This window comes from Aspergillus sclerotioniger (assembly GCF_003184525.1).
Source record: "Aspergillus sclerotioniger CBS 115572 chromosome Unknown BO94scaffold_32, whole genome shotgun sequence".
Classification (NCBI taxonomy): Eukaryota; Fungi; Ascomycota; class Eurotiomycetes; order Eurotiales; family Aspergillaceae; genus Aspergillus; species Aspergillus sclerotioniger.
The window spans coordinates 74,995-102,517 of NW_020291022.1; the positions used below are offsets into that span (position 1 = coordinate 74,995).

Here is a 27,523-nt window from a genome sequence, read left to right on the forward strand (position 1 = left end):
CGCGACGTCGAGATCCGTCCGAACCCACTCGTATATGAAGCTCCCCCATCCGAATTAATTTGCGTTTAATTATCAAAGATCGCCGACCCCACTGGGTACACGCCGCCCGCTGGAGACTCTCTCCTTTCCGTGATTAAGTTGCCGCCCCAACTCCAGCAAGCTGCGCTTGCTCCAGACTATATTATCACTTCGCCCTTCGGCTTTCTTCGCCACTACCTTTGTTATTTACCGTTGGCCCTCCCCAACTTTCACTTCACCACATCGCCTGTTGGTGCACTTTTTTCCACTCCTTCAAAAAGTGTTCCCCCCTTCAAGGCTGTCATTCTTTTGTCCATACGTGCTGGTTATTCGTACATACACACTCTCCCTCGCCCCCAAATCGATCCCTTACATCGCAGTCGATCTGCCAATCGCCAGAAATCTATCCACTTCTTCATACATCTTTTGTGCTTGTTGATCAATTGGTCGGATAACTTCCTGGAGAAGTCTCTCGCAGTCGGACACAGTTGAACTGTAAATCATATCTCGACTCTTGGCTAAGACAAGAACCCACAGCAAACTCGGCAATCATGCGCTACTCTTACGCTCTGGGCGCCCTCTGCGCCGCTGGTGCCATGGCCCACAACGTAGACAAGCGTTCCTACGTGACTGACTGGACCGTCGTCACCGTGACCACCACCATCACCGAGTACCCCAGTACCCCTACGGTATACGAGAATGTCGCGGCCGAGGCCGCTGATACCTCCTCTTCCACCGTCGCGGTCGCTGTAGACTCCACCACTGCTGCTGCCGCTGCCGCCGTTGAGCCCACCACCTCGTCCGTCGTTACTCCTGTCGTCGAAGCTACCACTTCAGCGGCGGCTGCTGTTGTTGTTGATACCACTTCAGTGGCTGCTGCCATCGTTGACACCACGTCGGTGGCTGCTGCTGCTGATACTACTACCTCAGTGGCTGCTGTCGAGCCTACGACCACCGCTGCTGCCGTCGTCACCACGTCCTCTAGTACTGAGGCTGCCGCTGCCACTGCCTGGACCTCCGCCTGGACCTCCTACTGGACCTCCTCCTGGTCTTCTACTGCTTCTGCTGCGGAGTCGACCACTCTTGCGACCACGACCTCGTCTAGCGCCACCTCGACCGCCACCAGCGCTTACCAGTCTGCGGTCTTGTACAACCACAACGTCCACCGCAGCAACCACTCGGCTAGCTCCCTTACGTGGTCTTCCGACCTTGAGTCCAGCGCCTACACCCTGGCCGCGAAGTGTGTCTATGAGCACGACACGTAAGTACACTGTTTCTCGGTAGGGCGTGTTTTCCTTTTTGCTAACTTGAATGACAGGAGCATTGATGGCGGTGGCTATGGCCAGAACATCGGATATGGTGTCTCTGCGGACGATATCGGCGTCATGATCACCAACCTGATGTACAACGACGAGATGGGTTACTACACTGACCTGTACGGAGAGGCGGACCCCGACATGACCTACTTCGATGATTGGGGTCACTTCTCCCAGATCGTCTGGGCTGCCACCACCGAGGTCGGCTGCGCCACGGTTACTTGCAACAGCCTTGGCAACGTTGATGCCTCCGAAGCTCTGCCTTTCACCGTCTGCAATTACAGCCCTGCCGGTTAGTACAAGCGCCCCCGACTCCTAGAGATAGTAATTGCTGACGTGTTTGATTTTCAGGAAACTACGAGGGTGAATATGGCACCAACGTCAAGCGTCCTCTCGGATACGCTATGTACGTTGCTTCCTAAACGACGAGAGATGCCTTCTCCCGACTGCACCTGGAGACTGTCGCTCTTGCACAACGTCAAGGAACCACCGGTTTCCCAACACCCGACGTGCCATGACGGGGATCGGGATATCGATGCTACGGGGTGGATGTGCCGCTTGTGGAAGTAAACACCGCCCGTGACCCATCTTGTGCGAGGGCGGTTCTCTGGGATCCAGCCGAACAATGGAGAACCTGACGATCGTCAGTCCTTTTTGCAATTTAAATTTTCATTTCGACTTCGCATTGTCTATTTTCGATAATAAGCTTCTTCTGAGAACACACTGTGCTTGTTCCACGCCCTGATCGCCAAGGCGCTCTGACGACTCGAGTATCCGGGGAAGATCTGCACCACCGCTCCCCCGAGGAACCGAGGGTCCCCCCACCCGGTCAGAGCCCGAGGGCCAGAGCAGTCAGTACATGACGTGACCTTGTTTATCTTCCTTCATCTGTGAATATTTGCCCCGTGTGAGTTGTGGATGGTATCCCAATAACAGCCACCTGACGCATTGGCCTTTTTTTCCTTCTTCTCTTCGTTTCGTGTGATTATGATACGGATGTTTGCAAGCGAGTGTGGATATGGGCGCCCTGATTAGAGACGGTACTTGGATCTGGATGACAAAAGCCAAATGATGAGACCTTTTTTCCATGACACCTGGTGAGCCGTGGATGGGGAGAAGAGTAGTTGTCCGACGGACCGAGTAGATATCTACGGAGTACCTATCTAGTAATAATCAGAGCGGTAGTCCGGTATCGATCTATCTTAATTCTTAAGTAGATTCTTAGTGCCAGTAGCGATAAGGCTGCGGTGGGCGCGAGCAAACGAGCGATAGATGGCCTCCGACCCACCCACGTGACTACTCTGCTCTGAACTCTGGAAGCTTTCCCCCGCAACCAGACCTCGACGGCCTCCCTTCGCCCGAAACGTCACCAGCCACGCTGCAACCTTCGTCGTTGTCGTCGATCCATTGGCCTGGTCTCGTCGCGGATTGTCGCCACATGCCCCCAATCCTTGTCGTATCGCGAGGCTACAGATCGGGATCCGTCTCACTAAGGTCCTTTTTATCTGTCATTAAACTACTGTCTAATGCGGTCATTGCACCTGCAGTGATCCATCCTCACCACTTCACCTAATTCAGCTGGGCGCGGTGCGTTATTGGCTGTGCTTCTCATCCTGTACGTATTTCTGCCCAGTCTCTCGTTCTTTTCCACTGCTATCGCTGTCTGCCTTGAGTTCTCGGCTTCACATGATGTCTTCCCCTGCTGGATCCTTCCCTTCTTTCCCCGCAGTTCCCATCATCTGTATGGCATGACAAGAGAGGCACTCTCAATAGCCTCGCTGAGGAGAGGAATGTCACCCTCTTCCGGGATTGTTGGCACTCATACCATTGCTGTGATGCTTAGGTATATCTAGCTGTGCACTTGCCCAGCAGCGCTGCCCCGCCTTCACCGTATACGGCCCACCGGGCTATCGCGCATATCTCTTGGCAAACCGAGCTGGATATACTTCCTCGATTTCCCCCCTACCAGACTTCATCCGTTCCCCCGATACTACATTTACCTCATTGCCTTAGGCGCAGCCGCGGACGGTTAGGCCCGGCGAGGTGATCCACCGTGGTTCGAGCGTTTCATCTGGGCGCAGACTGTCGCTTTGCTTTTGGCAGCTAGGCTGTGAGTGTCCATTCCTCCGTCTAGCTCCCTTTATCCCGAAGGTACCTTTGGGTTCCCACCCCGCGGCCTGCAGTTGCTCCCCGGGAACTGATACGAGATGATGAATTGTCGTACCCTCAATAGAGGCCACTTATATATGATACCCTTTTCTCTGCACATCTTCGTATCTGCTTTTCTCTATCCATGCCTTCATCCTCCTTGTGATCACAGTTCTCCCGTGACTCGGCCGTGGTCATGAGATAATCCCTCAGCGCACTTCCTCTACTCGCAAAATTGTCCTAGTTTCTACTGCAGCGCCTTACCTATCCCGTCAATCCACACATTCCTAGCCTGTCTTTCATAGAGTCTATACGTTTTCTGGACGAGCTGCATCGTGCTGACGCCATGTCCTACTCGTCCGTAGCAGTCCGCCACTTCACGGCTCCTAAGCCCATAGGAAACGCAATGGATTCTCTTCGCTCGCCACTATCCTCTGAGACCAAGATCAGGCCGTCTACAATCTCGGCTTCGGTGAATGGGGTAACGTCAGAGCCGTCCAAGAAGGGCATAACATTCGCCAACCAGGATTCCCTACCCAAGCTACCCATCCCAGACCTCGAGAAAACATGCAAGAGATATCTTGATGCTTTGGCTCCACTGCAAACGCCCCGAGAGCAGGATGAGACCAGAGCAGCTGTGCAAGACTTCCTCAAATCAGAAGGGCCTATCCTCCAAGAGAAGCTCAAGACCTATGCCTCGTCAAAAACAAGCTACATCGAGCAATTTTGTACGTTATCCTACGGTGTTTATACTTTCGTGCTTTTCGGCGACCTAGGGCTGACTGCGTTACCATTTAGGGTACGACTCATATCTGAACTACGATAGCCGTAAGCAGCGACATACATCAAGACTGAGAGACACATTTTACTGACTCAAATAGCTGTCGTGTTGAACCTGAATCCTTTCTTCTTGTTGGAAGATGACCCGACCCCTGCGAGAAACAACCAAGTGACCAGAGCAGCCTCCCTTGTCGTCTCTGCCCTGTCTTTTGTTCGTGCCGTTCGACGCGAAGAACTCCCTCCTGACACTGTTCGGGGCACGCCCCTCTGCATGTATCAATACTCCCGCCTATTCGGAACGGCGCGTGTACCGACGGATAATGGGTGCGTGATCGGCCAAGAACCCCACGCAAAGCATATTGTTGTGATGTGTCGGGGTCAGTTTTACTGGTTCGATGTGCTGGATGACAACCATGACTTGATCATGAACGAAAAGGATATTGCTGTTAATCTCCAAGTGATCATTGGAGATGCTGAACAGACGCCCATCCACGACGCTGCGAAGGGAGCTCTTGGTGTTCTGAGTACGGAAAACCGCAAGGTCTGGTCAGGACTGAGGGATATACTCACCAAGGATGAGGGGTCAAACAATGCAGAATGTCTGAATATTGTGGATACAGCCTTGTTCGTCTTATGTCTGGACTATACCGAACCCCACAACACGTCTGAGCTCTGCGCCAATATGCTCTGCGGTACGAGCGAAGTGGTCCGAGGCGTGCAAGTCGGTACCTGCACCAACCGATGGTACGACAAACTGCAAATCATCGTGTGTAAGAATGGCAGTGCGGGGATCAACTTCGAACATACCGGTGTAGACGGTCACACGGTACTTCGCTTTGCCAGCGATGTCTACACAGACACAATACTACGCTTTGCCCGGACGATCAACGGCCAAGCACCCACGCTTTGGGCAACGGCCAGTCCCGACCCTTCCAAACGCGACCCTCGAAGCTTCGGTAATGTCAACACAACACCTCGCAAACTGGAGTGGGATATGGCACCTGAACTGAGCATTGCTTTGCGGTTTGCCGAGTCTCACCTCTCCGATCTCTTGCAGCAGCACGAGTTCCAAGTACTCGACTTCAAAGGATTTGGCAAGAACTTCATCACCTCAATGGGGTTCTCCCCCGATGCATTTGTGCAAATGGCATTCCAAGCCGCGTACTACGGGCTCTACGGGCACATGGAGAACACCTACGAACCGGCGATGACCAAAGCCTTCCTGCATGGTCGGACGGAAGCAATCCGGACGGTGACTAACGAGTGTGTTGACTTTGTCAAAACATTCTGGGGAGATAACCCAGCAGAACAGAAGGTGAGTGCGCTGCGGAAAGCAACCGAGAAGCACACGGCCATCACCAAGGAATGCTCCAAAGGCCAGGGACAAGACCGGCATCTGTATGCGCTATACTGTCTATGGCAGCGATCCTTCGATGACGGCGCGGTGTCCGCGTCCAACAGCGTAGTCAGCAGCTCCAATGGGTACACTAGCCCTGCTGAGACAGGGCCGATGGAGTCGCCTAAATCTTCTTCTTCGATGTCGGAGGACGGACTGTCATCTAATGGCTATAGCGTGCGTGGAATGCGCACCATGCCCGCTATCTTCAGCGATGGTGGCTGGGATAAAATCAACACCACCGTGCTGTCGACTTCCAACTGCGGTAATCCGTGCCTGCGGCACTTTGGCTTTGGGCCCACGTCTGCAGATGGTTTCGGAATTGGCTACATAATCAAGGACGACTCGATCTCGTTCTGCGCCTCATCGAAGCATCGGCAGACTGCCCGTCTGATGTACACATTAGACTCGTACCTGATGGAAATCCGCAAGCTGCTGCGGGCCACCAACAACCGGCCTGCGAGCCCGCGCACGAGCAGGGCACGCGAGATGGAGATGATTGCCGAGCGGCTCCAGGGGGATCACCGCCGGGGCCGGATCGTCCGGGGCGACCCGGGCCAGCTGAATCGGGGTGCCGAGACGCCAACGACGGACAGCGGAGAACTCGAGGATGATGGCATGGGCGGATGTAAGTGCACCTTCCTGACTGTGTTCCCTTGCGTTCCTCGACAGCTGCTGACAACCGAACCAGACGGGTTCTTCGATGCAGGGATGCTGCTCCACGCGCTCAAGGGGCTGAATGCAGACCGGGAGCGGGGCGCCGATAAGCCTGAGAAACGTCGGTTTGTCGGGAAGAAGCTGCGGCTGAATGACTATTGAGATTTGAGGAGGATGGTGGAGGGATGGAATCCCGGTGATTGAGTTGGCGCTGCACATGATTGCATTATTTTTGTTTATAAGGATTCTGATTAGCCATGACGGGAGTTGGGCGCATCTACATAGTTTTAGTCGATACCTATGCGATAGATGATTTGCAGCCGGAGCGCCCAGTTTCCCCACCATCTCTTTCGGATGAGGTGCATAAACCTCGGGTGTACACTGCATCCAGATGGCGATGAAACAGCTGTCGACGGCTGTCCTACATGCGTACTGTACGCCACTAGCCGACGCAGACCCTCAACCACGCCACGCGCCGGTCGAGTTTTCATTCATTCATTCATACCGTAGGATTATTCTCGCGAGTCGCGATTAATCAGCCTGACGATCTGGACAATCCGCAACACCGGCCCGACAATACGATCCCATCCAGTCCGTCCCCAACTTAATTTCCCTACCGTACTCCGTATGGAGTAGATAATCATCAAATCATGCCACAATCCACCCTCCACCAACCAGTCACACCGTCACCCCATCCCACCTCCCCCCCCTCAATTTCCTCATGAAAACCCAAGTCAGACCCCCCCGATTACGACTTACCAATCCCCGACCTGGACCATGCACCCACGCCACCCAGATTCATGCCCAACGGAACTGGACCTGACTGCAGACTGCATACCGATGGGGAACACAACTAACTTACCTGCTTCGGGCGGATGAGAGGGTCTGATCCGGGGTGGTATCGAGCCTATCGGGGCGCGTGATAGAGTTTGTTCTGCACATGGTCGCTTGGGGAAGGTGTTTGGGCCAGTAGATGGGCGAGGGAGATTACTCCGCTTGTAGGGTGTGTATGTTGGAGGATGTATGTGAGTGAGGTTTTGTAGGTAGGTCATAGGTGTCTAGTTGGGTTGGGTTTTGTCGTGCATATGCATGTATATGTCGGTCGGTCGGCGTGGTGGGAGATACATTGTTTAAGGGGGAAGGGAGAGAGGGAGGAGGGAGGGAGAGATAAGTGAGATACCACCACTATCTGGGTAGGTGATGTGATGTGGATGACCCAATCAGGGTTTATGAGGTGTTGAGTTGGTCGGTTGATCGTGTTTTTGGTTTTGGGGGGCGTTGGCGATGGTGTATAGTCGATAGCAGTGGTTGTTGATATTATTCCGGAGTTGGGCATATCTGACGAGGTCGTATGGGTAGGTTATGTAGGCTGTCTGGCTATTGCTGGAATTGTACTGCTCATAAACACTATCTACCTAGTACCTATCAAGTATACTGAGCACTGGATATAAGCACTTAGAAAGTGTGTTACCTGCCTAGGTAGGTATATGGTGATGATCGAGGAGACATAGTATCCATTCCTACGGTAACAATCAGAACAAAGAAACAGCCGCCTTTACCCCCGGCTAAATGAGGCCATCCAATAACAACCTCGGCTGGTGAGATCATACCGATCAGACCCCTTCCCCTAGTCTAGTCTACAACTAGTGATAGTATCTACCTAGTATCTAGTAGTCATGTTTGGGGATCTTCACTAACAGTAGCGTCCAACGCCGGCTGCAGTTGGAGAAGCTCGACGAGGGCTTCTGCTTCCAGGGAATTTCTGCCGGTCCGCCGGTATCCGAGTTTGCATGCAATTAGTCAGGTAACGTAACGGGGGCCTGCACAGCCTACAGCGTGCTCATGTCTACCGCATGGTGTATTCTGCCTCCCAGTGTACCGTACGTAACTGGGCGTGGTATGGCTCTAGCCTCCATCGGGTCTGGCGCCGTCTGATCCCGGCCAGTCATGTGCTGCACGTGACTCGCCCGGCAGCGACTCGAGGGTGTCGTCGATTCGCTGGAGCACAGGATTCCAAGGACGAAGTACTACAGCTACTGCTACTTCAAGTATTATTATTGATAGGAAGGACAATCATCATCACCACCACTCAGGCTGGACGGGAATTTCCCATCGAAGAACTGACGTGGAGCAGTACATTCCCTTTCTTGTTCTTCAACTTCGTCTTCAGCGGTTGATCGTAAGTGAATCTTTATTCCCTCATACCAGTGTTTCAACCTTCGCCATTTCCCGACACCGGAGACGTGCTGAGATCTGCTCGCGGCCGGGCAAAAATACGTGCCTTGACTCGAGCTGAGATTGGTGCCTTAAAAAGTGCAACTTAGTCTCAGGCGCTCAGGCTGCAGGTGTTCTCTACTACTACTGCCACTACGTACTGGAGTTGTGTCGGCAAAGACCAGAACAGACCAGAGACCAAACCAGTGAGACCAGACACCACCACCCCTTCCCAATCCATTCCATCATTTCCACACCTCCCATTCCCACTGAGTCCGTCGAGAGTCAGGCCATCGTGCTCTGGCCGGGTCCACCTTTCGAACCGTCCGACGTGACGCTGATGCTGGGATTGGCTCTGGCGCCCCTGCCTTCCTGCTTCCTGCTGCTGCTAGCGTCCCATTGCCCTCGCACTAGTCTTTCCTGCCTCTGCATTGCTGGCGAACTAGCGCCCTCGTTGCTGAACATCCTGTGCTGCTTGGTCCTGCACCCACCGGCAAATCTTCTTCCTCAACTAAGGCTCAAGGCTCAACCTGGAGGAGGGGCTTGCGTTGCTTGCTGGTCCTCTGCCAATGCTAGCCATACTCCTGCTGATACCGATACTCCTGCTGATACCGATCTCATCATCCACTTGCTAATTTTACTTACACCCACCGTTCCACCCGGTCCCTATCTTTATCTGTTCCGGCGGTTTCTGCTTCGCATGATCCCTATACCCAGCAATTCGTTTCTGGGAGCTCGGATCATCTAGCCTTGCAGTCCACCAACCCTCCCTCCCTCCGTCATCACTACTACTCTTATCTTGTACCCCCAAATAACACTTTCCGTTTCGCCCGTTAAAATTTTAATTTTTTTCTTATCCTTTTCTTTCCTGACCACGTCGGAACCCGCTGCAAAACGGAGGTACCTGCGCGATATTGACCGATCTCCAGTCCCGATAGCTGAAGTCCTTTTCGAACTTAACGTCTTCTCCCCCGACCGCTGGGAATCCCTCTCCTGCCGTCGATCAGCGGTCGCATATTCCGACGACGGCATCCTTATCGAGTTCTGACCAATTTCACCCTTTGTCCTTTTCGTCTTGAGATGATGGCGGCAGCGCTTGATCAACCCCTTTTCGAGTCGATCGCGGGCGGTCCTGCGACCGACACAGCCTCAATCACTCCTCCGCAGAGTGTGACCGGCAAGAAAGAGGTTCCGGATGGGGTTCCGTCAGAACTGTCGGATCTCGAACTCGATCCCAATGCCACCGGCGCCCAGGAAATACCATCGGTGGAGGCGGATGACGAGGAGATCGAGCCGGACCATTACTATGGTGGCGGCAAGGTTCCGGTTTTCAAGCCGGTGAGTCCTCTATCCTGTTTACTCAGCTCTGATGGCCTCGGTGTCAAGGGTATGGGCTAATGGGGCTTCTCCATAGACGATGAACCAGTTTCGCGATTTTCAATCGTTCATCAACAAGGTGGAGGAGTACGGCATGCGGTCCGGAATCATCAAAGTTATACCCCCTAAAGAATGGTGTGTTCCGGCGCTTCTGCGGGCAATCGCTTTTGCAGGATGCTTACCGAGTGTGTTCATTCTAGGACCGATTCCTTACCTGCCCTCGATGAAGCGGTCAAGAAGATCCGTGTGAAGAATCCGATCATGCAGGAATTCCACGGCTCACACGGAACCTATACCCAGGCGAACATTGAGAGACAAAGATCATACAATCTGCCCCAGTGGAAAGCACTGTGTGAAGAGAGCAGCCACCAGCCGCCTGCCCGGAGGGGCGAGCGACGCAGGAACCAAGAGCGAGTGAACCGGGCTCCTGCTCCCAAGGCTCAGACAACTCGGTCAGATTCCCAAAAACGTCGCCCTGGCCCTGGTCGCCCGCCTAAACGGGCGAATCAAGTCAAAGTCAAGGAAGAGCCTTCAGCCGATGAGAGCCTGAATAAGATCAAGCCGGAAGGCCCACCGACCCCCGTGTCGCCTGAATCGAACCCTGTTGAAGCCAAAACAGAAGAGCTGAGCGATGGCGAATCTTTGCCCGGCCCGAAACCCAAAGGACGGCAGCCCAAGTCGGTCACCTCGCGCCGAAAGCACAACAAGGGCGATGCGATCGACTACGTGGATGAAGAGGCCTTCAGAGACTTTGATTACCGCATCCATGACAAGGAGGACTATACTTATGAAAGATGCGAGGAACTTGAGACCAACTACTGGAAATCGTTGATGTTCAATAACCCTTTGTACGGTGCGGATATGCCGGGTTCTCTTTTCGATGACAACATCACCACTTCCTGGAACGTGGCCCGATTACCGAACTTGCTGGATGTTCTGGGACAGAAGGTGCCCGGTGTCAATACGGCATACCTTTATCTGGGCATGTGGAAGGCGACTTTCGCATGGCATCTGGAAGACGTCGATCTTTACAGCATCAACTACATTCACTTTGGTGCCCCCAAACAATGGTATAGCATCTCGCAGGAGGATGCTCCACGCTTCGAGCAGGCCATGAAGAGTAAGAATAACGCCCCCAAATCTTGAGACGTTAGGTGGGCTCCCGGCGCTAATGTCGACTTTCCCAACTAGGTATCTGGCCCAGTGACGCTAAGAACTGTGACCAATTCCTTCGTCACAAGACCTACCTGGTCTCCCCCAATCTGCTCAAGTCCCAGTACGGTATCACAGTGAACAAGTTGGTACACTATGAGGGTGAATTTGTCATCACTTACCCTTATGGATACCATTCCGGCTACAACTTGGGGTACAATTGTGCCGAGTCCGTCAACTTCGCGACCGAAAAGTGGCTCGATTACGGTCGGGTCGCCAAGAAGTGCCACTGCGAGTCTGATAGTGTTTGGATTGATGTTGATGAAATTGAACGGAAACTTCGGGGCGAGGCCACGCCTGAGTATTATGGCGAATTTGAGAGTGACCTAGACGGGATGGAAGGCGCTTCGGATCTTCTGACGCCTCCCCGCAGTGTCCCCGAAAAGCCATCGACGCGTGTCCGTAAGCGAAAGCATGATGGTGAAACCACCAAGGCCAAACGCTTGCGGGTTAACATGGAGGTCCCCGAAAGATTCCCTGTGTCCTGTGTCCAAATAACCTGGACTACGAGGACCTCTTGCCAACAGAGGATGGCAAATCTCATGCGCACCGCCGCTGTGCCTTGTATACCGAAGAAACCTCCGTCCTCCGTGACGAAAGTGGTAAGGAAGTGGTGTGTGACGTGGACAAGATCCCCAAGGCCCGCATGGGTCTCAAGTGTCTCTTCTGCCGCGAAGTACGCGGGGCCTGCTTCCAGTGCAACTTTGGCAAGTGTGCCCGGTCGTACCACGCCACCTGTGCCCTTTTGGCCGGGGTTCAGGTGGAGCAGGGCTTGGTCGCTGTGATTGCGGACGATGGAAATCAGTACTCGATCCCCAGCGTCGACCTCAAGTGCAAATACCATCGCCAGAAGAAGCCGTCCTGGATGGCCAGCGGCGAGTCACCTGACTATGACCGCAAACTCATCCAGACCGCCCGGGGCTTGGTGGCTGGGGATCTGGTCCAGTTCCAGGCGGACAAGGAGATCAATGGCGCTATCGTGCTCCAGAATCGACCCGAGGAGCGGGCGTTACTAGTCAAGGTCCTCCCACGAGGGTAAGTCGAACCCACCGAACAACGCATGGAGAGCCCCGCCAGGGTTGTTTGGAAACTTCCCGATGGGGCAATGATGATGTCGGCCAGGCTAACGTGCATGAGCAGGGACGTAATTGAGTTACCGTACCGGTGGATGCTGGTGGTGCGCAGGAGCAATTTCTCACCGCTGGCTCCAGGTACCAGGCCACTGCCAGCCCACTTAGCCCGGAAGCCCGAGGCGCGGAAGGAGCTGGAATCGGCAGTGCCGGTGGCAGGGAATCCGTTTGGCGATGGGCGATCTCCGTATCAGTGGGCCGAGTTCGAGACGGTGGACAGCACTAATCACCCTAACCACCAGGCCGCCCCACCACCCACGCAGGTCGACCTCACCAAGGGCGAACAGATGTGGTATTACCTGGGCGAGTCCTCCACGGAGTGTAGGGCACAGTATACGCACAGCCCTAGCGTGCCCGTCCACAACCCGCGCTCGAATTTCCTGGACAGCGTCAAGTCGCTCGGCGCCGTGATGGCCCGACTCCCCTCATACCCCCACCATCTCGCTGCTCCTCATCAATATGCCGCCCCTCACCACCCTCACCACCTGTCGCCTCTGACCGCCTCTGCTGCTGCTGCCGCTGCCACTACCGCCGCCACTACCACCACGACCACCGCCGCCGCCGCCGCCGCCTCCCGCCCTTCCCTGTTGCAGCACGCTCCTCCTGCCCCTCCTCGTCCTGCGCCCTCTGCTGCCCCTGCTGCGATGCCGTCTGCCTACCGATCCCTGCCAAGTCAATCTGCCCGCCATGCTCCCTACCCTCAAATCACCAAGTCACACCATTCTCAATCCCATTCTCGCTCCCAGCCAGTTCATCAGCACCAGCAGCAGCAGCAACAACAACAACAACAGCAGCAACAGCAACAACAGCAACAACAACAACAGGCCAGCAATCTCCCCGTCAATAATTTCGCCAATGTCCGAGAGCTCATTGCCCGTCGCCGCCTGGCTCAGATCACCGACCATGCCAATGTCTTCGCCGGGTACACCATTGTTAGCCCCGAGGTGGTCGTAGACTCGCTCTTGGGGCCCCTTGGCTCTGTCCCGCCACCCGCCGGTCTGGAGAAATTGGAACTGGCTATGGCCCAACAACGAGTGCAGCCTCGTGCACCGGATGGTACGCTGTTACCACTACAGCCTCTCAACATGCGGTCCGAGGAGGTGACCCGGCTGTTGCAGATGCTCCGGTTCTCGCTGGTGAGTCATCGGGATCGACTGGACGTGCTGCACAAGAAGGAGTCGGAGAATATCAAGCAAGAGCCAACCAACGGCGGCAGCCTTGCCGTCATGAAGGTGCCTCGCAAGTACGCCTATCTTGAGCAGCAGCGTGAACAGGCTCCGACCGTCTACCAGTCCCCGTATGACATGCCTTCCGGGTTCACCGAGTATGCACAGAAGACCTTTGGCCTGACTCCGTATGAGCCCGAATTGCCCAAGCCCTCTCTGGCAAATGACTTCTTTGCCAGCCTCTCGCCGGAGGATCAGGAGAAAATCCTGAAGACGTGTGGCAGTTTTGTGCAACGGGCCATTGAACGGTCAACCAGCCATAGCCGGCAAAGCTCCGCTTCCAACCTCCGACTTGCATCAGCACTGGCTCAGCAGACAGAGAACCCGACCATCGATATCACCACGGTTGAGGACATGCACTTCACCAACCTGGACTTTCCGCTACATGCAGACTCCCCATGCTCGAATTTCAGCCGGCCGCATCTGCGGTTTCAGTCTCCCAATGAATTTGTCAATCACGGACCTGAACCCCACCACGACCATCACGACCTCTTCGGGGACCAACAAGCCAACACGAGGTTCTGGCAGCATGGGCCGTGGGCCGCTGGCGATGGGAACACGCCCAACGAGGAGACTCGGCCCTTTTTTGGACCTCATGAACGACTGAAGCATGACTATGCCTCGTCGGACATCTCCCTCGGACGTGGCGGTCCGGGATCTCTGCACTCGGTGGACATGGCCGGGTTTGGGATGGATGGAACAGACGACATCTGTGCCGTACTGAGCCCGTGATTCTGGGCTGCGTGTGACCACTGCATCCTCCTGTAACGACTTATCTGGATTCACGACTGCATGACTGGGCGTTTTAAAGATCTTTGTTTTTTTGTGCTTTTGAATGGTTCTTTTCGCGATCGCTTGGGCGATGATCATTTGACGACGGAGTTGAAGCTAGCTGGCTGGTTGCGACTCAGCCTGAGGCCTGTCTACTGGAGGCAGTGCATGATGTTATTCATTTTCTGCGACTATATTGAAGTTGTTGCTGTGGTGGTGGTGAAGGTGAAGGTGAAGGAGTCCAGTCCACGGAATCAAGGAGAGCGACCGGCTGTGCTCAAGTGGCGGTGGGCGAGCTGGCCAGGTGGCCATCCGCCATACCAACCCAACGCCAGGCGTCTTGATGCCCGGCTGGCCCCCCCACCGCCGTTTCCTCCCTCGTTGTCTGTCCCCTGTCGATATTCCTCTTCCGCTCTCCCCTGTTGCCCTCTCCCCCTCTTCCCCTCTCTCATTGTCCTGTTTCGATACTCCCCTTCCCTTGTTATCCTACCCTTACCCTTACCTGGACCCTCTCTCGAATGTCTATCGGAGAGTCATTGGGGCCTACTTTCGCCCCTCTACTTCTGGTCCGAGCGTACACTAGATGCAAACAAAAAAAAAAGACAAAAGACCAAAAGAAAATTTTCAGCCCACTCAAACTTCTCACAAAGGCGATGGACTTGTCTCTGTTATAGTGACCCCTGCTTGATACCCCCCCACTGCCCCTCTGTTTCCTTTGGTTCGGATGCTTCCCTCTCGGTCGACCTTTGTGCCTGTTATCCCCCCTCCCCCTGTGCTTCCCCTCCTGTCCGCTTGTCTCCCCTTTCATCATTTTTACTCCCGTGGCGCTCATCCTTGCCCATGCCCAGTCCACTCCTTGCAGTTGGTGGGCATCTGCGGTCAAACGATGTGGCAGCCGTCACTGCATAGTGACCCCCGTCGATGTACGTTGGAATGGATAGCTGTGAATGACCGAATAACTAGAAATATATTACCTGAGGAAGATAGCCAGTTGCCAAACATAGGCTGTAGTTAAGAAAATCCGGGGGAGCGTAGTCGAAATTGGCAGTCTCGTAGGCTTTGATTCCCCGCGAGCCGGACTGAGGGGCGCCATGGTTCGGGTTCCAAGAGGACAGATGGAGAACATCCCCACTGCACGGCCCAGTCATTCCGGGGAAATTCCGAGTCATCACCTGGTGACACGAGCCGGAGCGAGGGCGCTGTACACGGGCTGTTGAGCCATGTGCAAGGCCTGCAGGACTGCATGCAAGAACCATCGCCCGCATCATGATCATCATCATCACCATCGGAGAATTAAAGACGATGTCATACGTGGAGCGCGCGTCCGGCTATATACTATGTAGAACCTGATCACAGGCTGGTGCTGGTCAGTATCTGAAACCGATAAGCTAAGGAGATAGGATCACTCATGCAGCTGGTCATGGGCGAGATAGCAAGCCGGGCTTATCAGCGCGGTCCCGGACCGCCACCACTAGCCCGACACCGGAGCAACTTAGTTCTGGAGCTTATCGCGGGGGAGACGCTGCTCATTGGCATGGCGAAGCCCGCTGGATGGGCCCTGGTCGGGTGTCGGGGGCACAGAGTGGAACAACAGGGCGATGGTTGAGAGGGTATTATCAGTGAACTGTGAAGATGCCGGGGGGCCAGACGGTGACGTGCGGGGGATCGATCAATTGCGGTGCCGTCGTCGCCCTTTCGTTTTCGTCTTCGTCGTCCTTCTTATCCCCTGCCCTCCCCTCCCGCTCATCCCATGTCTATTTGGCTTGATCTCTCTCCGGCATGTCCTCGACCCTTTTTGAGGAGTTTTTTCTTTGATCGTTAAGATCTTTTTGCTCGGTTGAGTATCTTGAAGATTGTGTATTACCCGGCATTATGCGACAGGCTTCTGTGGATGCTGGCGCCGATGAGGCGTTGGCGAGGATGGGCTACAAGAGTGAATTGCCGCGGAACTTGAGTATGATGAGTATTCTCGGCTTGTATGTTGTTCTGGCTGCTTGGCTATGAGTTTTTTGATCTAGGGTTGGTAGTGGGTTGCTAATTGGATGTGTTTTGCAGGTCCTTTGCTATCATGGCTGCCCCCTTTGGTCTCAGCACTACCCTCTCCATTACCCTTACCGATGGCCAGTCTGTCAGTGTCATCTGGGGCTGGGTCGTCGTCACTTTGATCTCCGTCGCCATCGCTGCCTCTCTGGCTGAAATCTGCGCCGTTTACCCCACCGCCGGAGGAGTCTACTACTGGAGTGCGATGTTGTCAACGCAGAAATGGGCTCCGATGATGTCTTTCATTGACGGGTGGTTGACTCTGGTCGGGAACTGGACGGTCACTCTGAGTATCACCTTCTCGGGAGGCCAGTTGATCCTGAGTGCTATTTCGCTGTGGAATGAGGACTTTGTCGCCAACGCATGGCAGACTATTCTCATGTTCTGGGCGGTCATTCTGGTCTGCGCGTTGGTCAACATCTTCTGCGCCAAGTGGCTCGACTTGATCAACAAGGTGTGCATCTACTGGACGGCTGGCAGTGTGATTATCATCCTTGTCACGCTGTTGACCATGTCGGACCAGCGACGGGATGCTGAGTTTGTGTTTACGCACTATGATGCCTCGCAGAGTGGTTGGTAGGTTTCGTCTTTTTTTCTGTGACTAGTGGTTTGGGCCCGTGCTGACGGAGATTTTAGGCCTTCCGGATGGGCGTTTTTCGTCGGGTTGTTGCAGGCCGCATACACGTTGACCGGATACGGCATGGTGGCTTCCATGTGTGAGGAAGTGCAGAATCCGCATCGCGAGGTGCCCAAGGCTATTGTGCTGTCCGTCGTGGCTGCTGGTATCACTGGTCTGGTCTATCTCATCCCTATTATGTTTGTCTTGCCGTCGGTGCAGACCCTGCTCAATGTAGCCAGTGGCCAGCCCATCGGACTCATCTTCAAGACAGCCACTGGGTCTGCTGGTGGCGGTTTCGGGCTGCTGTTTCTGATCCTGGGTATTTTGATGTTTGCCGGCATTGGTGCTTTGACGGCTGCGAGTCGATGTACGTACGCCTTTGCCCGCGATGGAGCCATCCCCGGGTTCCGTCTCTGGCGACAGGTGAACAAGAAGCTGGACGTACCGATGTGGGCTATCATTCTCTCCACTGGCGTTGATTGTCTGTTGGGTCTGATCTACTTTGGATCATCAGCAGCCTTCAACTCGTTCACGGGTGTGGCTACGATCTGTCTGTCGACGTCGTATGGTCTGCCCATTCTCATTCTCATGCTTCGCGGGCGTGAGGCCGTCAAGGGCTCCAGCTTCTCGCTGGGACGGTTCGGATACGCGATCAACATCGTGTCGGTGTGCTGGATCGTGCTGGCGGTGGTTCTGTTCTGTATGCCGACGTCGCTGCCAGTGGATGCCAGCACTATGAACTACGCGAGTGTGGTGTTTGCAGGCTTTGCGGTCATTAGCATTACGTGGTATGTGGGCTATGCGCGGAAGCATTTCACGGGGCCGCCCCTGACCGACGAGGATATGTCGGGGGTGATGACGGGGAAGCCGGTGGATGCGGAGAATTTATATGCAGAGCATGAGAAGGGGAAGAATTGACCCATAAGTTCATTAATTATGATTTTAGCCGTGTATATAGATAACTTAGCGAACATTGATTTATTTTTTTCTACAATGGATTTTCAATGTATACAAACGCCGTGGTATATGCTGTAGTACATCTGTAGTAAGCCGTGCCTGCCGGGGCCGATCACAGGTTGGCTGATGTCGAGTCAAGTCCGACAACCGCGGTTCAATCGCTCCAGCATCAAGCAGTCAACCACCACCACTCATCTTCCTCCACAACCACCACCACCACCACCAGTCACGTCTCACGCACAAACAAACACACGCGACCGACCACTACTCTGTGCACCACCTTATTTCTATATACCCAATCCAATCCATTCCTCCCGAACCCAGGACTCCCGTGCCGACCACCGCGGCCGAAATCCGGGGAAGCTCCAACACCTCCGACGCTCTCTCCTCTGCGCCCGATACATCACTCCCTGTCTCCCACCACGCCCCGTCTCGGACAAATCTCCCGGATATTGAGGGAACTGGAATTAAACCCAGTACTGCTTGCGCCACTCGATGAGGGATTCCCGCCCATTCTTGCTCTCATGAAGCCGCCCGCCTTGTCGTGGATCATTGCACCATGTCGGACTCTGTGGGTGCGTATTCTTGTCGTTCCTACCTGTTATACTTTCGTTTCCTTGTATGGTAGGGGAGTATAAGAGGGAAAGTGCTGATTCTCGCAGACCGAGTCTTCGTCCATGCCCTCAACACGGTGAAACGCATTCCCCGCACCGGGACCGCCAGACCGCCGGCTTCGGAGAGATTAAAGCTTTATGGCTTGTATAAGCAGAGCATGGGTATACCACTTTTTTCACTTTTGGGGGATGTATCTATGGGGGTAGTATGGCATGCTGACGTGTGTCTGGTTTAGAGGGCGATGTTGAGGGTGTAATGGATCGACCGGTCGGTAATACGGCGGATGTGTATATGGAGTGTGAGAAGTGGTGAGTTTTTCTTATTGCTTCGCTTTGTCGTTGAGGTGATGGTGATGCTGTATAGGGGTGGCTAATGTATGCAGGGACGCCTGGTACGCTCAACGCGATTTGTCTCGTACCGAAGCCAAACGGCGCTACATCTCTACTCTTATCGAGACTATGCATAACTACGCTTCGCAGACGGCCGAGGCCAGGGAGCTTGTCGCCGAGTTGGAGTTTGTTTGGGATCAGATCAAGTCGAGCCCGTCTTCATTGTCGTCGCAGGAATTGACCAGTCACGGGTCGGATGCGCGGGTACAATCGAGCTTGACGCGCCCGGAGTATGAGCAGTTGCTGGCTTCGGCGAGAGGGGACTCGAGGTTACGCGTTCTCAGTCCGGTGAGTCAGCCTGAGGGAGGGTTTCGGCGACAGATGGAGGAGCAGCGGGATGGGGGTGAGGAAGAGGAGGAAGAGGAGGTGTATGCCGAGGCACAGGATAATCTGTTTGAGAATGAAGAGGAGGATAATGAGCATGAGGATCACGACCGTGACGAAGCGCATGAATATCAACATCAATCGTATAATCTCCCGGATCGGGAGGGGAGTGATCGCCACCACAGCCATCACAGCCACCATGAGGAGATCGGGGAAAGACGACCGCCAGTCGATGATAGGCGATGGCGTCGCCGAGTCGAGCAGGCCTTGACGAAGATGACGGCCGAGATCGCCGCCGTGCGCGAGCAGATGGAAGCGCGGGCGCTGGCCCATCGACGCCGGTCGAGCATTTGGGCCTGGCTCAAGTGGCTGGTATGGGTGACGGCGCGGCAGATTGTGGTGGACCTGGCTCTGTTGGGCATGCTGCTCGTGTGGATGAGGATGCGCGGGGACCGTCGGCTGGAAGAGAAGTTGAAGGTTGGATGGACAGAGGTGAAGAGTCGATTGGCGCGATGGAGGGTGTTGCGGAGGGTGTCTACCCCGTGATGCAGTCGTTTTTGTTTCTTCGTATACATATATTTTTAAGTCTAGAGGTTTCTCTCTCTTTGTTTCGCGTTCGTTCGTTCGGTTCCTTATCTTCCGGTTGGTCCGTTGCATGTTACCACGGTGTTGGAGGTTGTACAATTGTATCTGTATTCTAGGTACTTAGATCTGGCCTCTTGCATATATATGCATTACGCGTATCCATCCATCCATCCAATTCAACCCTAAGAAACCAAAGACACCAAAAACCAAAGAATAATCTAATCCCACCGGAACCATAAAATTCCTACCTACCTACCGATGCTAATATATACACAATTCACAATTCAACAAACAAAGCACATTCATTCCATCGATTGATCAGGGAAAAGGGAAAAAACACCAGAATGAATACAAAGTAACACAGCAAAAACCACCCTACTTCCCCCATCCCTCCCTTCCACATATTCCCCACCAGAGAGCATGTGACAGGGGAGGGGAAGAACAAGGGAGAGAGTGAGAGATTACCATTGCTTTCCAATATGATTAGAGTACATCTGCTTGGGACGCAAGTGCACGGGGACGACGTTTTCGGGGGTTCCGGGGATTTCTTTCTTGAGGCCCTGTAGTTCCTTATTAGTATGCGTTGGGGTTGGGGGAGGGATGAGGGATACTCACCAACTTCTCAAACACACAATTGTTCAGCTTCATTTCCGGTCCACGGCACTCCCAGAGCTGGTGGTTGTTGTTCTCCAGGCATTCCCAGTGAGCGGTGAATTGCTGGAGGCAGTGGGTGTTGATGTCTTTGATCCTATACCAATATTCTTGTTAGCATATGTTCTTTTTGGTTTAATTGGGTAGGTATTATATGTTCATATCCAATTGAGTAGATATCTCCATATCCAACCCATTGAATACCCAAGCATATATATACCCCAATTAATAAACCAAGAGGGGGTGTAGGAGGGGGTGGATAAACATACACACTCGCCGCACACCTCGTAACCTTCCTCCCCTCCTTCAAACAATCGAGCTCACCCCGTCCATTCGACTCCTGCTTACACTTCATGAAATCATCATTGTAGGCCTTGCACCTATCCCCGATAAAGTACGCCGCACTGTACAATGGCGCCGATGTAGCTCCGATCTCCTGCACCTTGGGGATGTGATCGGGCATCGGCGTCGTGTCGATCAACGACTGTTGGTTGAACCTATATCATCCGTGACCATTCCGTTAGCATTGCGTCTCATGTCATGGATGTTGTATTCGAGGTTGTATGTTGTCGTGGGGATGGTGCTGCGGTGGAGGGTCGGTCGGTTGAGGGGGGAAGGACGTACTGGGGCTCTCTTTGCGCCATGGTGACGGGTGAAACGCGGACTCAATGGGCCGGATTGGGAGGTGGAGGAGGAATTGGGGAGCTGGATGGGTGGTGATGATGAGGGCGCCGGAGCCGAGTGGAATGTTGAAGCTGCGAGTTTGGAAGGGTGGTTTTTGCTACTTGCTGATTGGTTGATCTCTTCAATTAGGTAATGGGGTTGTTGTTGCCGGATTTGTCAGGCAGAAGAGGTGTGTGCTATGTGAGGCCTCAGGCAACACGGAGGAACAAACTCACACGTGACTTGAAAAACAAAGCTCCATGGTCACAGCACACAGCACCTGTGTGTTGATGCCGCACTGCGCCTGCGCTTGCTTTCTGCGTTGCTCTGTCGGTTACTTTTCCCCCCGCGCCTCTTTGTCTTTCTCTAGGGCGGATCTGTCAGGTTCCTGTGTTGTAGTATTTTTACCTGTCGACTGAATAGGGAATTGCCGCGAGGTACCTCCCTTGGTGTTACCTGCGCCCTCCGAGAGCGACACTTGATTATTGTCTATTGTGTTACGCCCTCTCTCTTTCTTCAAGCTCGGCATTTTCAACCCCACCCCATCATTGCAAGTACGCATTGCAGCACATCAGCATAATGTCGATTTTCGGTCAAACACAGACACAGGCCCCGGCCACAGGCGGCGGACTGTTCGGTCAACCTGCCACGGCCAACAAGCCCAGTCCGTTTGGCGCTGCCACCGGTGGTGGTCTCTTCGGAAATACAGCCACGACAGGCACGACGCAGAATACTACGGGCGGATTGTTCGGCGGCGGTGGCGGCGCGACGCAGACTCAGCAACCGGCGGGTGGACTTTTCGGTGGTGCTACGAATACGCAGACGCAGACGCAGCAGCCCTCTGGGGGATTGTTCGGCGGCGCTACGAACACGCAGACTCAGCAGCCATCGGGCGGATTGTTTGGTGGTGCTACGAATACGCAGACTCAGCAGCCATCCGGTGGGTTGTTCGGTGGTGGTGCCGCGACCCAGCAGAAGCCAGCCACTGGTGGTCTTTTCGGAAATTTGGGGACCCAGCAGCCCCAACAGCAACAACAGCAGCAGACTGGAGGGAGCTTGTTTGGTCAGAAACCTCTCGCTGGCATGTTCGGACAGCAGCAGCAACAGCAGACGCCGCAGCAGGGTGGTGGTTTGTTTGGTGGATTGGGTCAGACGCAGCAGCCTCAGCAACAGCAACAGCAACCGAGTCTGTTTGGGGGGTCTCTGCTAGGAGGTCAACAGCAGCAGGCGCAGCAGCAGCAGCAGCAGCAACCTCAATTGGGTCAGACTCAGATGGGACAGACTCAATTGGGTCAGTCGACGGCGCCGGGGTCGAGTTTGTGGGAACCGGGTCGGGCGGTTACAGGTGGTATGTTCAAATGTTTAATCGAGTGCGTTAAGTTGTTGCTAACCGATTAGTCCATCGCACCGTACCAATGCAGATCCAAATCGTCAAGGACAAGTGGGATGCGTCCAGCCGTGCCTCGCCCTTCCGCGCGTACTTGTATAACAATGTCGGAGACGAGATGGCGCCGTTTTACCAGCCGGGTCCGGAGGATGACGAGACGAAATGGGAGGATGCGCTGCGCAAGCGACCTGATACGGGATACGTGCCCGTGCTCGTCAAGGGCTTTTTCGAGTTGGGCAAGCGCGCGCAGCGCCAGAAGGACTTTCTCACCATGATGCAGACGCGTCTGCACGAGATCAACAACTGCCTGTCGGATCTGCTGTCTAGACATGACCTGAAGATCTCGGTCAAGATTGCCGATTGCCGTCGGAAACATCTCGTGCTCAGCAAGCGTTGCCTGGCGCTTGCGGCCAAGACGCAGGTGCTGCGGAATCGGGGCTACGCGATGGATGATGCGGAGGAGGAGCTCAAGAAGAAGCTCAGTATGTTGGAGCGGTCAGTCTTCGACCCGTCGCTGAACGGCCGGGGTGAAGAGGTGTGGGCGCGCATGCTGGCCATCCGGGAGCACTCGCGGCGTCTACAGCAGGAAATGGAGCGAGCGGGGCCGAGCGCGGCGGCGCAGGCGGATGACGAGCTGGATGAGCAGACGATGAAGACGGCCAAGAAGGTAAGTTCCCTAGCCTTGAAGTTTGACTACATACTAATGAATCTAGATATTGGACGACTACCACACGCAGATCCAGCACTTGCAGAAGGAACTGGACGCGGTGAAGAAGGACTTTGAGGAGGCGCAGAAGCTGCCGGGTATGAATCATTGATGCATGGTTATTGAATTCATATGAGGGTCTGGTTGTTTGGCTGTTTGGAGCAAGGAGTTTATAGGAGCTGGTATCCGCACGTCTGCCGACGTGGTTAATAGAGCATGAAAGTGACAGCTGGTCAATCGAGATGTACAATATAATACATATGCCTATTCCATGTCGCCGAGAACCGAAGCGAAGCGATTACAGGAACTTCCTGACGAAATCGATAGCGAAGGGAGCTACTTGGTTAGCACCGCCAGTAAAAGTAGAGTAAACATGACGTACAGAGGTAGAGCAGAACACCACCGGAAATAGCCATCCGGATGGTCTGGCTGGCCTGGATTTCACCGGCCTGTTATCATCAGCATGACTTCAGTTGACCATAATAAGAGGGGGAATAAATACTTTGATCTCCTCCTTGGAGAGCTGTTCCTGGCCTTGATTCATCCGTTAGTAACCAATCCTTCTTTTGATTTAAACCCAGACATAAACAAAGAAGAACAACATACCTGGAGCGAACATCTTGTATGGTTATGTTATGAAAAAGTTTCGTCAAAGGTATGAGAAGAGAATGATGTTGGCACTGACAGCAGATATGAAATCGATGAATGAATCGAGAGGAATGAATGATGAGTGACCGGAACAGTTCGATTCTGCCGCGCACGGACCACGCGGAGGCGGAATCTGCGTCTTGCTTGGGTTTCTCGGCTGGTTGCTGTGTTACTACTGACTTACTTGCTTGACTACTTATACCTTCGACTCGCTGCGTTCTTTCTCTCTTCCACATTTATCGAACTGATCTATTTACTTACCTACCTACCTGTCTACCTGTCTTCTTCCGGAAGAGTTGCCGTGAGAGACATACACACGAATCCGGAGACAAAGTCCTTGACGAGAGAGTTGGTCTTAGACCAACCACCAACCACCCACCCAGCAGGGTAAAAGGAGACCGACCTTCACCATCTCCCTCTCCATCCACAACACCACAACCACGATCGAAATGTCCGAAACACACAGTCCTGAGCCCGAGCTCGAGGTCAAGCCAACGGTCACAGACGACCAAGCGCCCCCGACTCCCGGCGGCGCTATCTCGGATGATGAGCCCGCCAAGGAGGAGATCGATGATGCACAGCCTGAAGTTGAGCAACAACCAGAGGGTGAGGGTGAGGCAGAGGTAGAGGCAGAGGAGCAAGTTGAGGAAGAAGATGAGGATAAGCAGTCCGATGACGAATCCATCCTGTCAGAAGTCGACGAAGCCCAGTTTGAGGATTTCGATCCCGAGAACGTCGACATCGAGGATCGCCCGCAGCTAGCCATCGACGAGGATAATTTGAAGTTGATTGGACGGCATAAGCGGAAGCGCGCGGAGGGGGGCGATGAAGAGCGCTCGAAGAGGAAGAGGGAGGGGAGGCGCGAGAAGAAGACTCGTCGCATGAGGGAGCTTGAGGATGGGGGCGCGAGTGATGAGGAGAAGGCCAGTCGGAAGAGGAAGAGGAAGGAGGCCGCGATGCAGGAGGAGGAGTTGTTGGATCCGGCTACTAGTGAGTTCTCTCCGTTAGGGTTATGGGGATGGGATGGATGCTAATGTGATTAGGACGGAGGAGAGCGCTGGATCGTGCGATGGATGAGGCGTTGAAGAAGCCTACGAAGAGACGGTTTAGAAAGGCTGATGGCATTGTATGTTCTCGTATTATGTTGGGTTACAGGTTGGGGTGTGGCTAATTGTTCAGGATCTCGAACAAATGGCCGATGCCGAAATCGAAGATATGCGCAAGCGTATGACCCACGCCGCCCAGATGGACGCCATCAACCGTCGCGAGAGCAAGCCCGCCATGCACAAGCTCAAGATGCTCCCCGAGGTCGTCTCCCTGCTTAACCGAAATCAATACGTCAACAGTCTGGTCGACCCCGAGATCAACCTGCTCGAGGCCGTTAAGTTCTTCCTTGAGCCCTTGGATGACGCCTCCCTGCCGGCGTACAACATTCAGCGGGACCTGATGACCGCGCTGGGCAAGCTGCCGATCAACAAGGAGGCCCTAGTTGCCAGTGGCATCGGCAAGGTGATTGTGTTCTACACGCGGAGCAAGCGTCCCGAGCCGGGCATCAAGCGCATGGCAGAGCGTCTGCTGGCCGAATGGACGCGCCCGATTCTCCAGCGCAGCGACGATTACTCAAAGAGGGTGTACCAGGAGGCTGCTTTTGATCCTACGTAAGTCGCTTTTCTGTGGAATTTACTCTTATCCGGTCTTTGGTACGGTGTGCTAACTGAAGACGAACAGTAAACTGAACACGACCCGCACCCAATCCGTACAGGCCACGGCTGCAGAGGCTCGGGCTCGCGCATTGTTGCCTCCTCGTCTGGCGAACCGGGCGCGCGCTGACATGACACACACGAGTTACACGGTGGTGCCGCGGCCGACGATGGTGCAGGAGAGCAAGTTTGCGCGACCTTTGGGCGCCAGCGGCGAGGACCGGTTCCGGAAGATGCGGGCGCGACAGATTGCGGCGCAGAAGGGATCACGTCGGTAGATTTTCGGGCTGGACTATCTTGCTTTATTTTTCATCTCATATGCACTGTGTATGTCAGGCATTATCTCGTAGTTAACTCGGGGGGGCGGCGCAGGCGGAATGTATTAAGTCTTATTGGATCATGCCATCGCGAATGGGAATGCACTAGATAAGGCAGGCTCGGGAGTTCTCGTGCGAGAGCCACTCACGCGCCACTCTCAAGCCCTGCCGGCCCGTTCGGACTCACAATCCCGGGCAAACGCCGGGTGGGCCGAGCCTCCTCCGCAGACCCCGGTCGCTCTTTCCTAGTAATAATAAGGTCTCTGACGTGCGCGACGTCACCCGGTCTCTGCTCATATTTAGCTTCACTTCTCGCTTTTCTCTTTTCCTCTCTCTCTCCCTCACTCACTCACTTCCAACCATCCACTTCACTCCACTCTATTCCACTCAATTAACTATCCATCTATCTACAAACCCATCACCATGAAGATTCTCACCAAAGAAGAAGAAGATGCCCACTACCGGTACTTCCGCCCCATCCCCGCCACCCCAATTCTCACTGCCTCCCAACTAACACCTCCATTAGCTCCGTCCTCAAAGGCGGTACCATCGGCGGTGTCCTCGGTCTCCTCGGCGGCGCGGCCGGCGTCATGCTGGCCCAAAAACGTTTTTCCACCATCCGCAATCTCACCCTCCCCATGAAATCCTTCCTGGTGACCTCATCCGGTACCTTCGTGGGTATTATCGCCGCCGACCACGCCTCCCGCGACTTCGAAGCCTCCCAGAATGCCTCTCGCCAATGGTACGAGAACCGGGAGGAGCGTCTCCGACAGGAACAGCTCGCGCAGTTGAGTTTCACGGATCGCGCGTTGCAGTGGGCCCGCCGGGAGAAATATAAGATTGTGGGCGCCACATGGGTGGCGAGTATGGTGGGCAGCTTTGCTCTCGTGTCGAGGAATAAGCATCTGAGTGGGAGTCAGAAGATTGTACAGGCGAGAGTTTATGCTCAGGGATTGACGCTGGCGGTGTTGGTGGCGAGTGCGGCGTTTGAGATCTCGGAGAGGAGGGCTAGGAGGGCAGGCTTGTTGGAGAAGGCCAAGGAGAAGAAGGATGAGGGGGTGAAGAAGGTGCAGGAGGTGACGGAGGAGGTACAGGAGGGTCATGAGACGGGAGACCTGTGGAAGGATATGGTTGCTGCGGAGGAGGAGAGGTTGAAGAAGAAGAAAATGAGTCTGTCCGAGGCGGACTATCATGGGAATCATGCTCATGAGGTGAAGGATGCTCCTAAGGAGGAGAAGAAGGAGGAAAAGAAGGAGTAGATGGGTTGTGCAGTGCTGTCCTTGTTCTGTTATAGACGTGGTTGGGCGGGTCTTGATCACTGGTCTCTGTGTTATATTTTGTTCTTGATGGTTGGATACACTCTTCTCTGGGGTAATGTGTGGGATTAGATGAAAAGTGTTAGTTATGATTGAATGTTGAGCTGTATATTTTGATTAAGATAATATCGCATCTTATCGACGAGGATAAGTGGAGCTGTGGTCTGACCCTTTGACCCTGCAAGTGGAGCCATGTGATCGAAAGTATAATATTTCTTTTTTATAGTTTAAGCTTATATGCACCTCATGCATACATAGGTGGTGATCTTGTTTGCCGGGATCCATTATCAAGTACAATGCCACCATCTGAAACCACAAGTATACAGTTTAGTTCATACAACTGATTGATTCTGATAGCACG

General features: G+C 54.1%; 11 protein-coding genes across 11 annotated transcripts; 9 read left to right on the forward strand and 2 right to left on the reverse strand.

The window, feature by feature from the left end:
• The first annotated feature begins 281 nt into the window (after positions 1-281).
• On the forward strand, positions 282-1,971 carry BO94DRAFT_239498 (CAP domain-containing protein). The gene is made up of 3 exons (XM_025606358.1): positions 282-1,279; positions 1,337-1,626; positions 1,686-1,971. The coding sequence occupies exons 1-3, from the start codon at positions 570-572 to the stop codon at positions 1,754-1,756; spliced, it is 1,071 nt and encodes a 356-aa protein (XP_025463358.1). The 5' UTR covers positions 282-569; the 3' UTR covers positions 1,757-1,971.
• A 1,397-nt stretch (positions 1,972-3,368) lies between these two features.
• On the forward strand, positions 3,369-6,540 carry BO94DRAFT_239522 (choline/carnitine O-acyltransferase). The gene is made up of 4 exons (XM_025606359.1): positions 3,369-4,210; positions 4,281-4,310; positions 4,364-6,286; positions 6,350-6,540. Exons 1-4 carry the CDS (start codon positions 3,829-3,831, stop codon positions 6,475-6,477), a joined length of 2,463 nt encoding a protein of 820 aa, XP_025463359.1. The 5' UTR covers positions 3,369-3,828; the 3' UTR covers positions 6,478-6,540.
• A 2,329-nt stretch (positions 6,541-8,869) lies between these two features.
• On the forward strand, positions 8,870-9,277 carry BO94DRAFT_549897 (uncharacterized protein; the record flags this gene model as incomplete). The annotated part of the gene is made up of 1 exon (XM_025613466.1): positions 8,870-9,277. The coding sequence occupies one exon, from the start codon at positions 8,870-8,872 to the stop codon at positions 9,275-9,277; it is 408 nt and encodes a 135-aa protein (XP_025463360.1).
• Positions 9,278-9,612: 335 nt separating this feature from the next.
• Positions 9,613-14,206, forward strand: BO94DRAFT_559904 (putative jumonji family transcription factor; the record flags this gene model as incomplete). Its single annotated transcript, XM_025614106.1, has 6 exons — positions 9,613-9,867; positions 9,944-10,041; positions 10,107-11,026; positions 11,098-11,538; positions 11,580-12,153; positions 12,259-14,206. 6 exons carry the CDS (start codon positions 9,613-9,615, stop codon positions 14,204-14,206), a joined length of 4,236 nt encoding a protein of 1,411 aa, XP_025463361.1.
• A 1,595-nt stretch (positions 14,207-15,801) lies between these two features.
• Positions 15,802-17,855, forward strand: BO94DRAFT_525014 (putative GABA permease). The gene is made up of 3 exons (XM_025610294.1): positions 15,802-16,221; positions 16,301-16,861; positions 16,922-17,855. Exons 1-3 carry the CDS (start codon positions 16,118-16,120, stop codon positions 17,820-17,822), a joined length of 1,566 nt encoding a protein of 521 aa, XP_025463362.1. The 5' UTR covers positions 15,802-16,117; the 3' UTR covers positions 17,823-17,855.
• Positions 17,856-18,045: 190 nt separating this feature from the next.
• On the forward strand, positions 18,046-19,925 carry BO94DRAFT_500610 (acyl-CoA-binding domain-containing protein). Its single transcript, XM_025609416.1, has 4 exons — positions 18,046-18,436; positions 18,524-18,637; positions 18,712-18,784; positions 18,859-19,925. Exons 1-4 carry the CDS (start codon positions 18,421-18,423, stop codon positions 19,733-19,735), a joined length of 1,080 nt encoding a protein of 359 aa, XP_025463363.1. The 5' UTR covers positions 18,046-18,420; the 3' UTR covers positions 19,736-19,925.
• A 12-nt stretch (positions 19,926-19,937) lies between these two features.
• BO94DRAFT_538988 (coiled-coil-helix-coiled-coil-helix domain-containing protein) lies at positions 19,938-21,110 on the reverse strand. The gene is made up of 4 exons (XM_025612600.1): positions 21,050-21,110; positions 20,695-20,922; positions 20,390-20,522; positions 19,938-20,334 (listed from the first exon to the last, which is right to left on the reverse strand). Exons 1-4 carry the CDS (start codon positions 21,067-21,069, stop codon positions 20,236-20,238), a joined length of 480 nt encoding a protein of 159 aa, XP_025463364.1. The 5' UTR covers positions 21,070-21,110; the 3' UTR covers positions 19,938-20,235.
• A 477-nt stretch (positions 21,111-21,587) lies between these two features.
• Positions 21,588-23,523, forward strand: BO94DRAFT_239729 (putative nucleoporin). The gene is made up of 3 exons (XM_025606360.1): positions 21,588-22,436; positions 22,487-23,142; positions 23,189-23,523. Exons 1-3 carry the CDS (start codon positions 21,668-21,670, stop codon positions 23,291-23,293), a joined length of 1,530 nt encoding a protein of 509 aa, XP_025463365.1. The 5' UTR covers positions 21,588-21,667; the 3' UTR covers positions 23,294-23,523.
• Positions 23,480-23,800, reverse strand: BO94DRAFT_589467 (uncharacterized protein; the record flags this gene model as incomplete). Its single annotated transcript, XM_025615950.1, has 4 exons — positions 23,480-23,517; positions 23,564-23,630; positions 23,684-23,715; positions 23,788-23,800. The coding sequence occupies 4 exons, from the start codon at positions 23,798-23,800 to the stop codon at positions 23,480-23,482; spliced, it is 150 nt and encodes a 49-aa protein (XP_025463366.1).
• Positions 23,801-24,012: 212 nt separating this feature from the next.
• Positions 24,013-25,928, forward strand: BO94DRAFT_525022 (transcription factor SPN1). Its single transcript, XM_025610295.1, has 4 exons — positions 24,013-24,819; positions 24,873-24,955; positions 25,009-25,487; positions 25,558-25,928. The coding sequence occupies exons 1-4, from the start codon at positions 24,279-24,281 to the stop codon at positions 25,805-25,807; spliced, it is 1,353 nt and encodes a 450-aa protein (XP_025463367.1). The 5' UTR covers positions 24,013-24,278; the 3' UTR covers positions 25,808-25,928.
• Positions 25,929-26,193: 265 nt separating this feature from the next.
• Positions 26,194-27,478, forward strand: BO94DRAFT_538990 (HIG1 domain-containing protein). The gene is made up of 2 exons (XM_025612601.1): positions 26,194-26,310; positions 26,373-27,478. Exons 1-2 carry the CDS (start codon positions 26,270-26,272, stop codon positions 27,103-27,105), a joined length of 774 nt encoding a protein of 257 aa, XP_025463368.1. The 5' UTR covers positions 26,194-26,269; the 3' UTR covers positions 27,106-27,478.
• Positions 27,479-27,523: the final 45 nt, after the last annotated feature.

Coding starts and splice junctions, on each gene's coding strand:
- BO94DRAFT_500610 (XM_025609416.1), top strand. Junction 18,638..18,711: donor CTTGTATAAGCAGAGCATGG/GTATACCACTTT, acceptor TGTCTGGTTTAG/AGGGCGATGTTGAGGGTGTA. Junction 18,785..18,858: donor TATATGGAGTGTGAGAAGTG/GTGAGTTTTTCT, acceptor TAATGTATGCAG/GGACGCCTGGTACGCTCAAC.
- BO94DRAFT_239498 (XM_025606358.1), top strand. CDS start 570: ATGCGCTACTCTTACGCTCTGGGCGCCCTCTGCGCCGCTGGTGCCATG. Junction 1,280..1,336: donor TGTGTCTATGAGCACGACAC/GTAAGTACACTG, acceptor CTTGAATGACAG/GAGCATTGATGGCGGTGGCT. Junction 1,627..1,685: donor CTGCAATTACAGCCCTGCCG/GTTAGTACAAGC, acceptor TTTGATTTTCAG/GAAACTACGAGGGTGAATAT.
- BO94DRAFT_538988 (XM_025612600.1), bottom strand. CDS start 21,069: ATGGCGCAAAGAGAGCCCCA. Junction 20,923..21,049: donor ATGGCGCAAAGAGAGCCCCA/GTACGTCCTTCC, acceptor CGGATGATATAG/GTTCAACCAACAGTCGTTGA. Junction 20,523..20,694: donor ACGAGGTGTGCGGCGAGTGT/GTATGTTTATCC, acceptor ATATTGGTATAG/GATCAAAGACATCAACACCC.
- BO94DRAFT_239522 (XM_025606359.1), top strand. CDS start 3,829: ATGTCCTACTCGTCCGTAGCAGTCCGCCACTTCACGGCTCCTAAGCCC. Junction 4,311..4,363: donor ATATCTGAACTACGATAGCC/GTAAGCAGCGAC, acceptor TGACTCAAATAG/CTGTCGTGTTGAACCTGAAT. Junction 6,287..6,349: donor GGATGATGGCATGGGCGGAT/GTAAGTGCACCT, acceptor CAACCGAACCAG/ACGGGTTCTTCGATGCAGGG.
- BO94DRAFT_538990 (XM_025612601.1), top strand. CDS start 26,270: ATGAAGATTCTCACCAAAGAAGAAGAAGATGCCCACTACCG. Junction 26,311..26,372: donor GAAGAAGATGCCCACTACCG/GTACTTCCGCCC, acceptor CACCTCCATTAG/CTCCGTCCTCAAAGGCGGTA.
- BO94DRAFT_239729 (XM_025606360.1), top strand. CDS start 21,668: ATGTCGATTTTCGGTCAAACACAGACACAGGCCCCGGCCACAGGCGGC. Junction 22,437..22,486: donor GGGTCGGGCGGTTACAGGTG/GTATGTTCAAAT, acceptor CTAACCGATTAG/TCCATCGCACCGTACCAATG. Junction 23,143..23,188: donor CGATGAAGACGGCCAAGAAG/GTAAGTTCCCTA, acceptor TAATGAATCTAG/ATATTGGACGACTACCACAC.
- BO94DRAFT_525014 (XM_025610294.1), top strand. CDS start 16,118: ATGCGACAGGCTTCTGTGGATGCTGGCGCCGATGAGGCGTTGGCGAGG. Junction 16,222..16,300: donor ATGATGAGTATTCTCGGCTT/GTATGTTGTTCT, acceptor TGTGTTTTGCAG/GTCCTTTGCTATCATGGCTG. Junction 16,862..16,921: donor GATGCCTCGCAGAGTGGTTG/GTAGGTTTCGTC, acceptor CGGAGATTTTAG/GCCTTCCGGATGGGCGTTTT.
- BO94DRAFT_525022 (XM_025610295.1), top strand. CDS start 24,279: ATGTCCGAAACACACAGTCCTGAGCCCGAGCTCGAGGTCAAGCCAACG. Junction 24,820..24,872: donor GTTGTTGGATCCGGCTACTA/GTGAGTTCTCTC, acceptor TAATGTGATTAG/GACGGAGGAGAGCGCTGGAT. Junction 24,956..25,008: donor TTAGAAAGGCTGATGGCATT/GTATGTTCTCGT, acceptor CTAATTGTTCAG/GATCTCGAACAAATGGCCGA.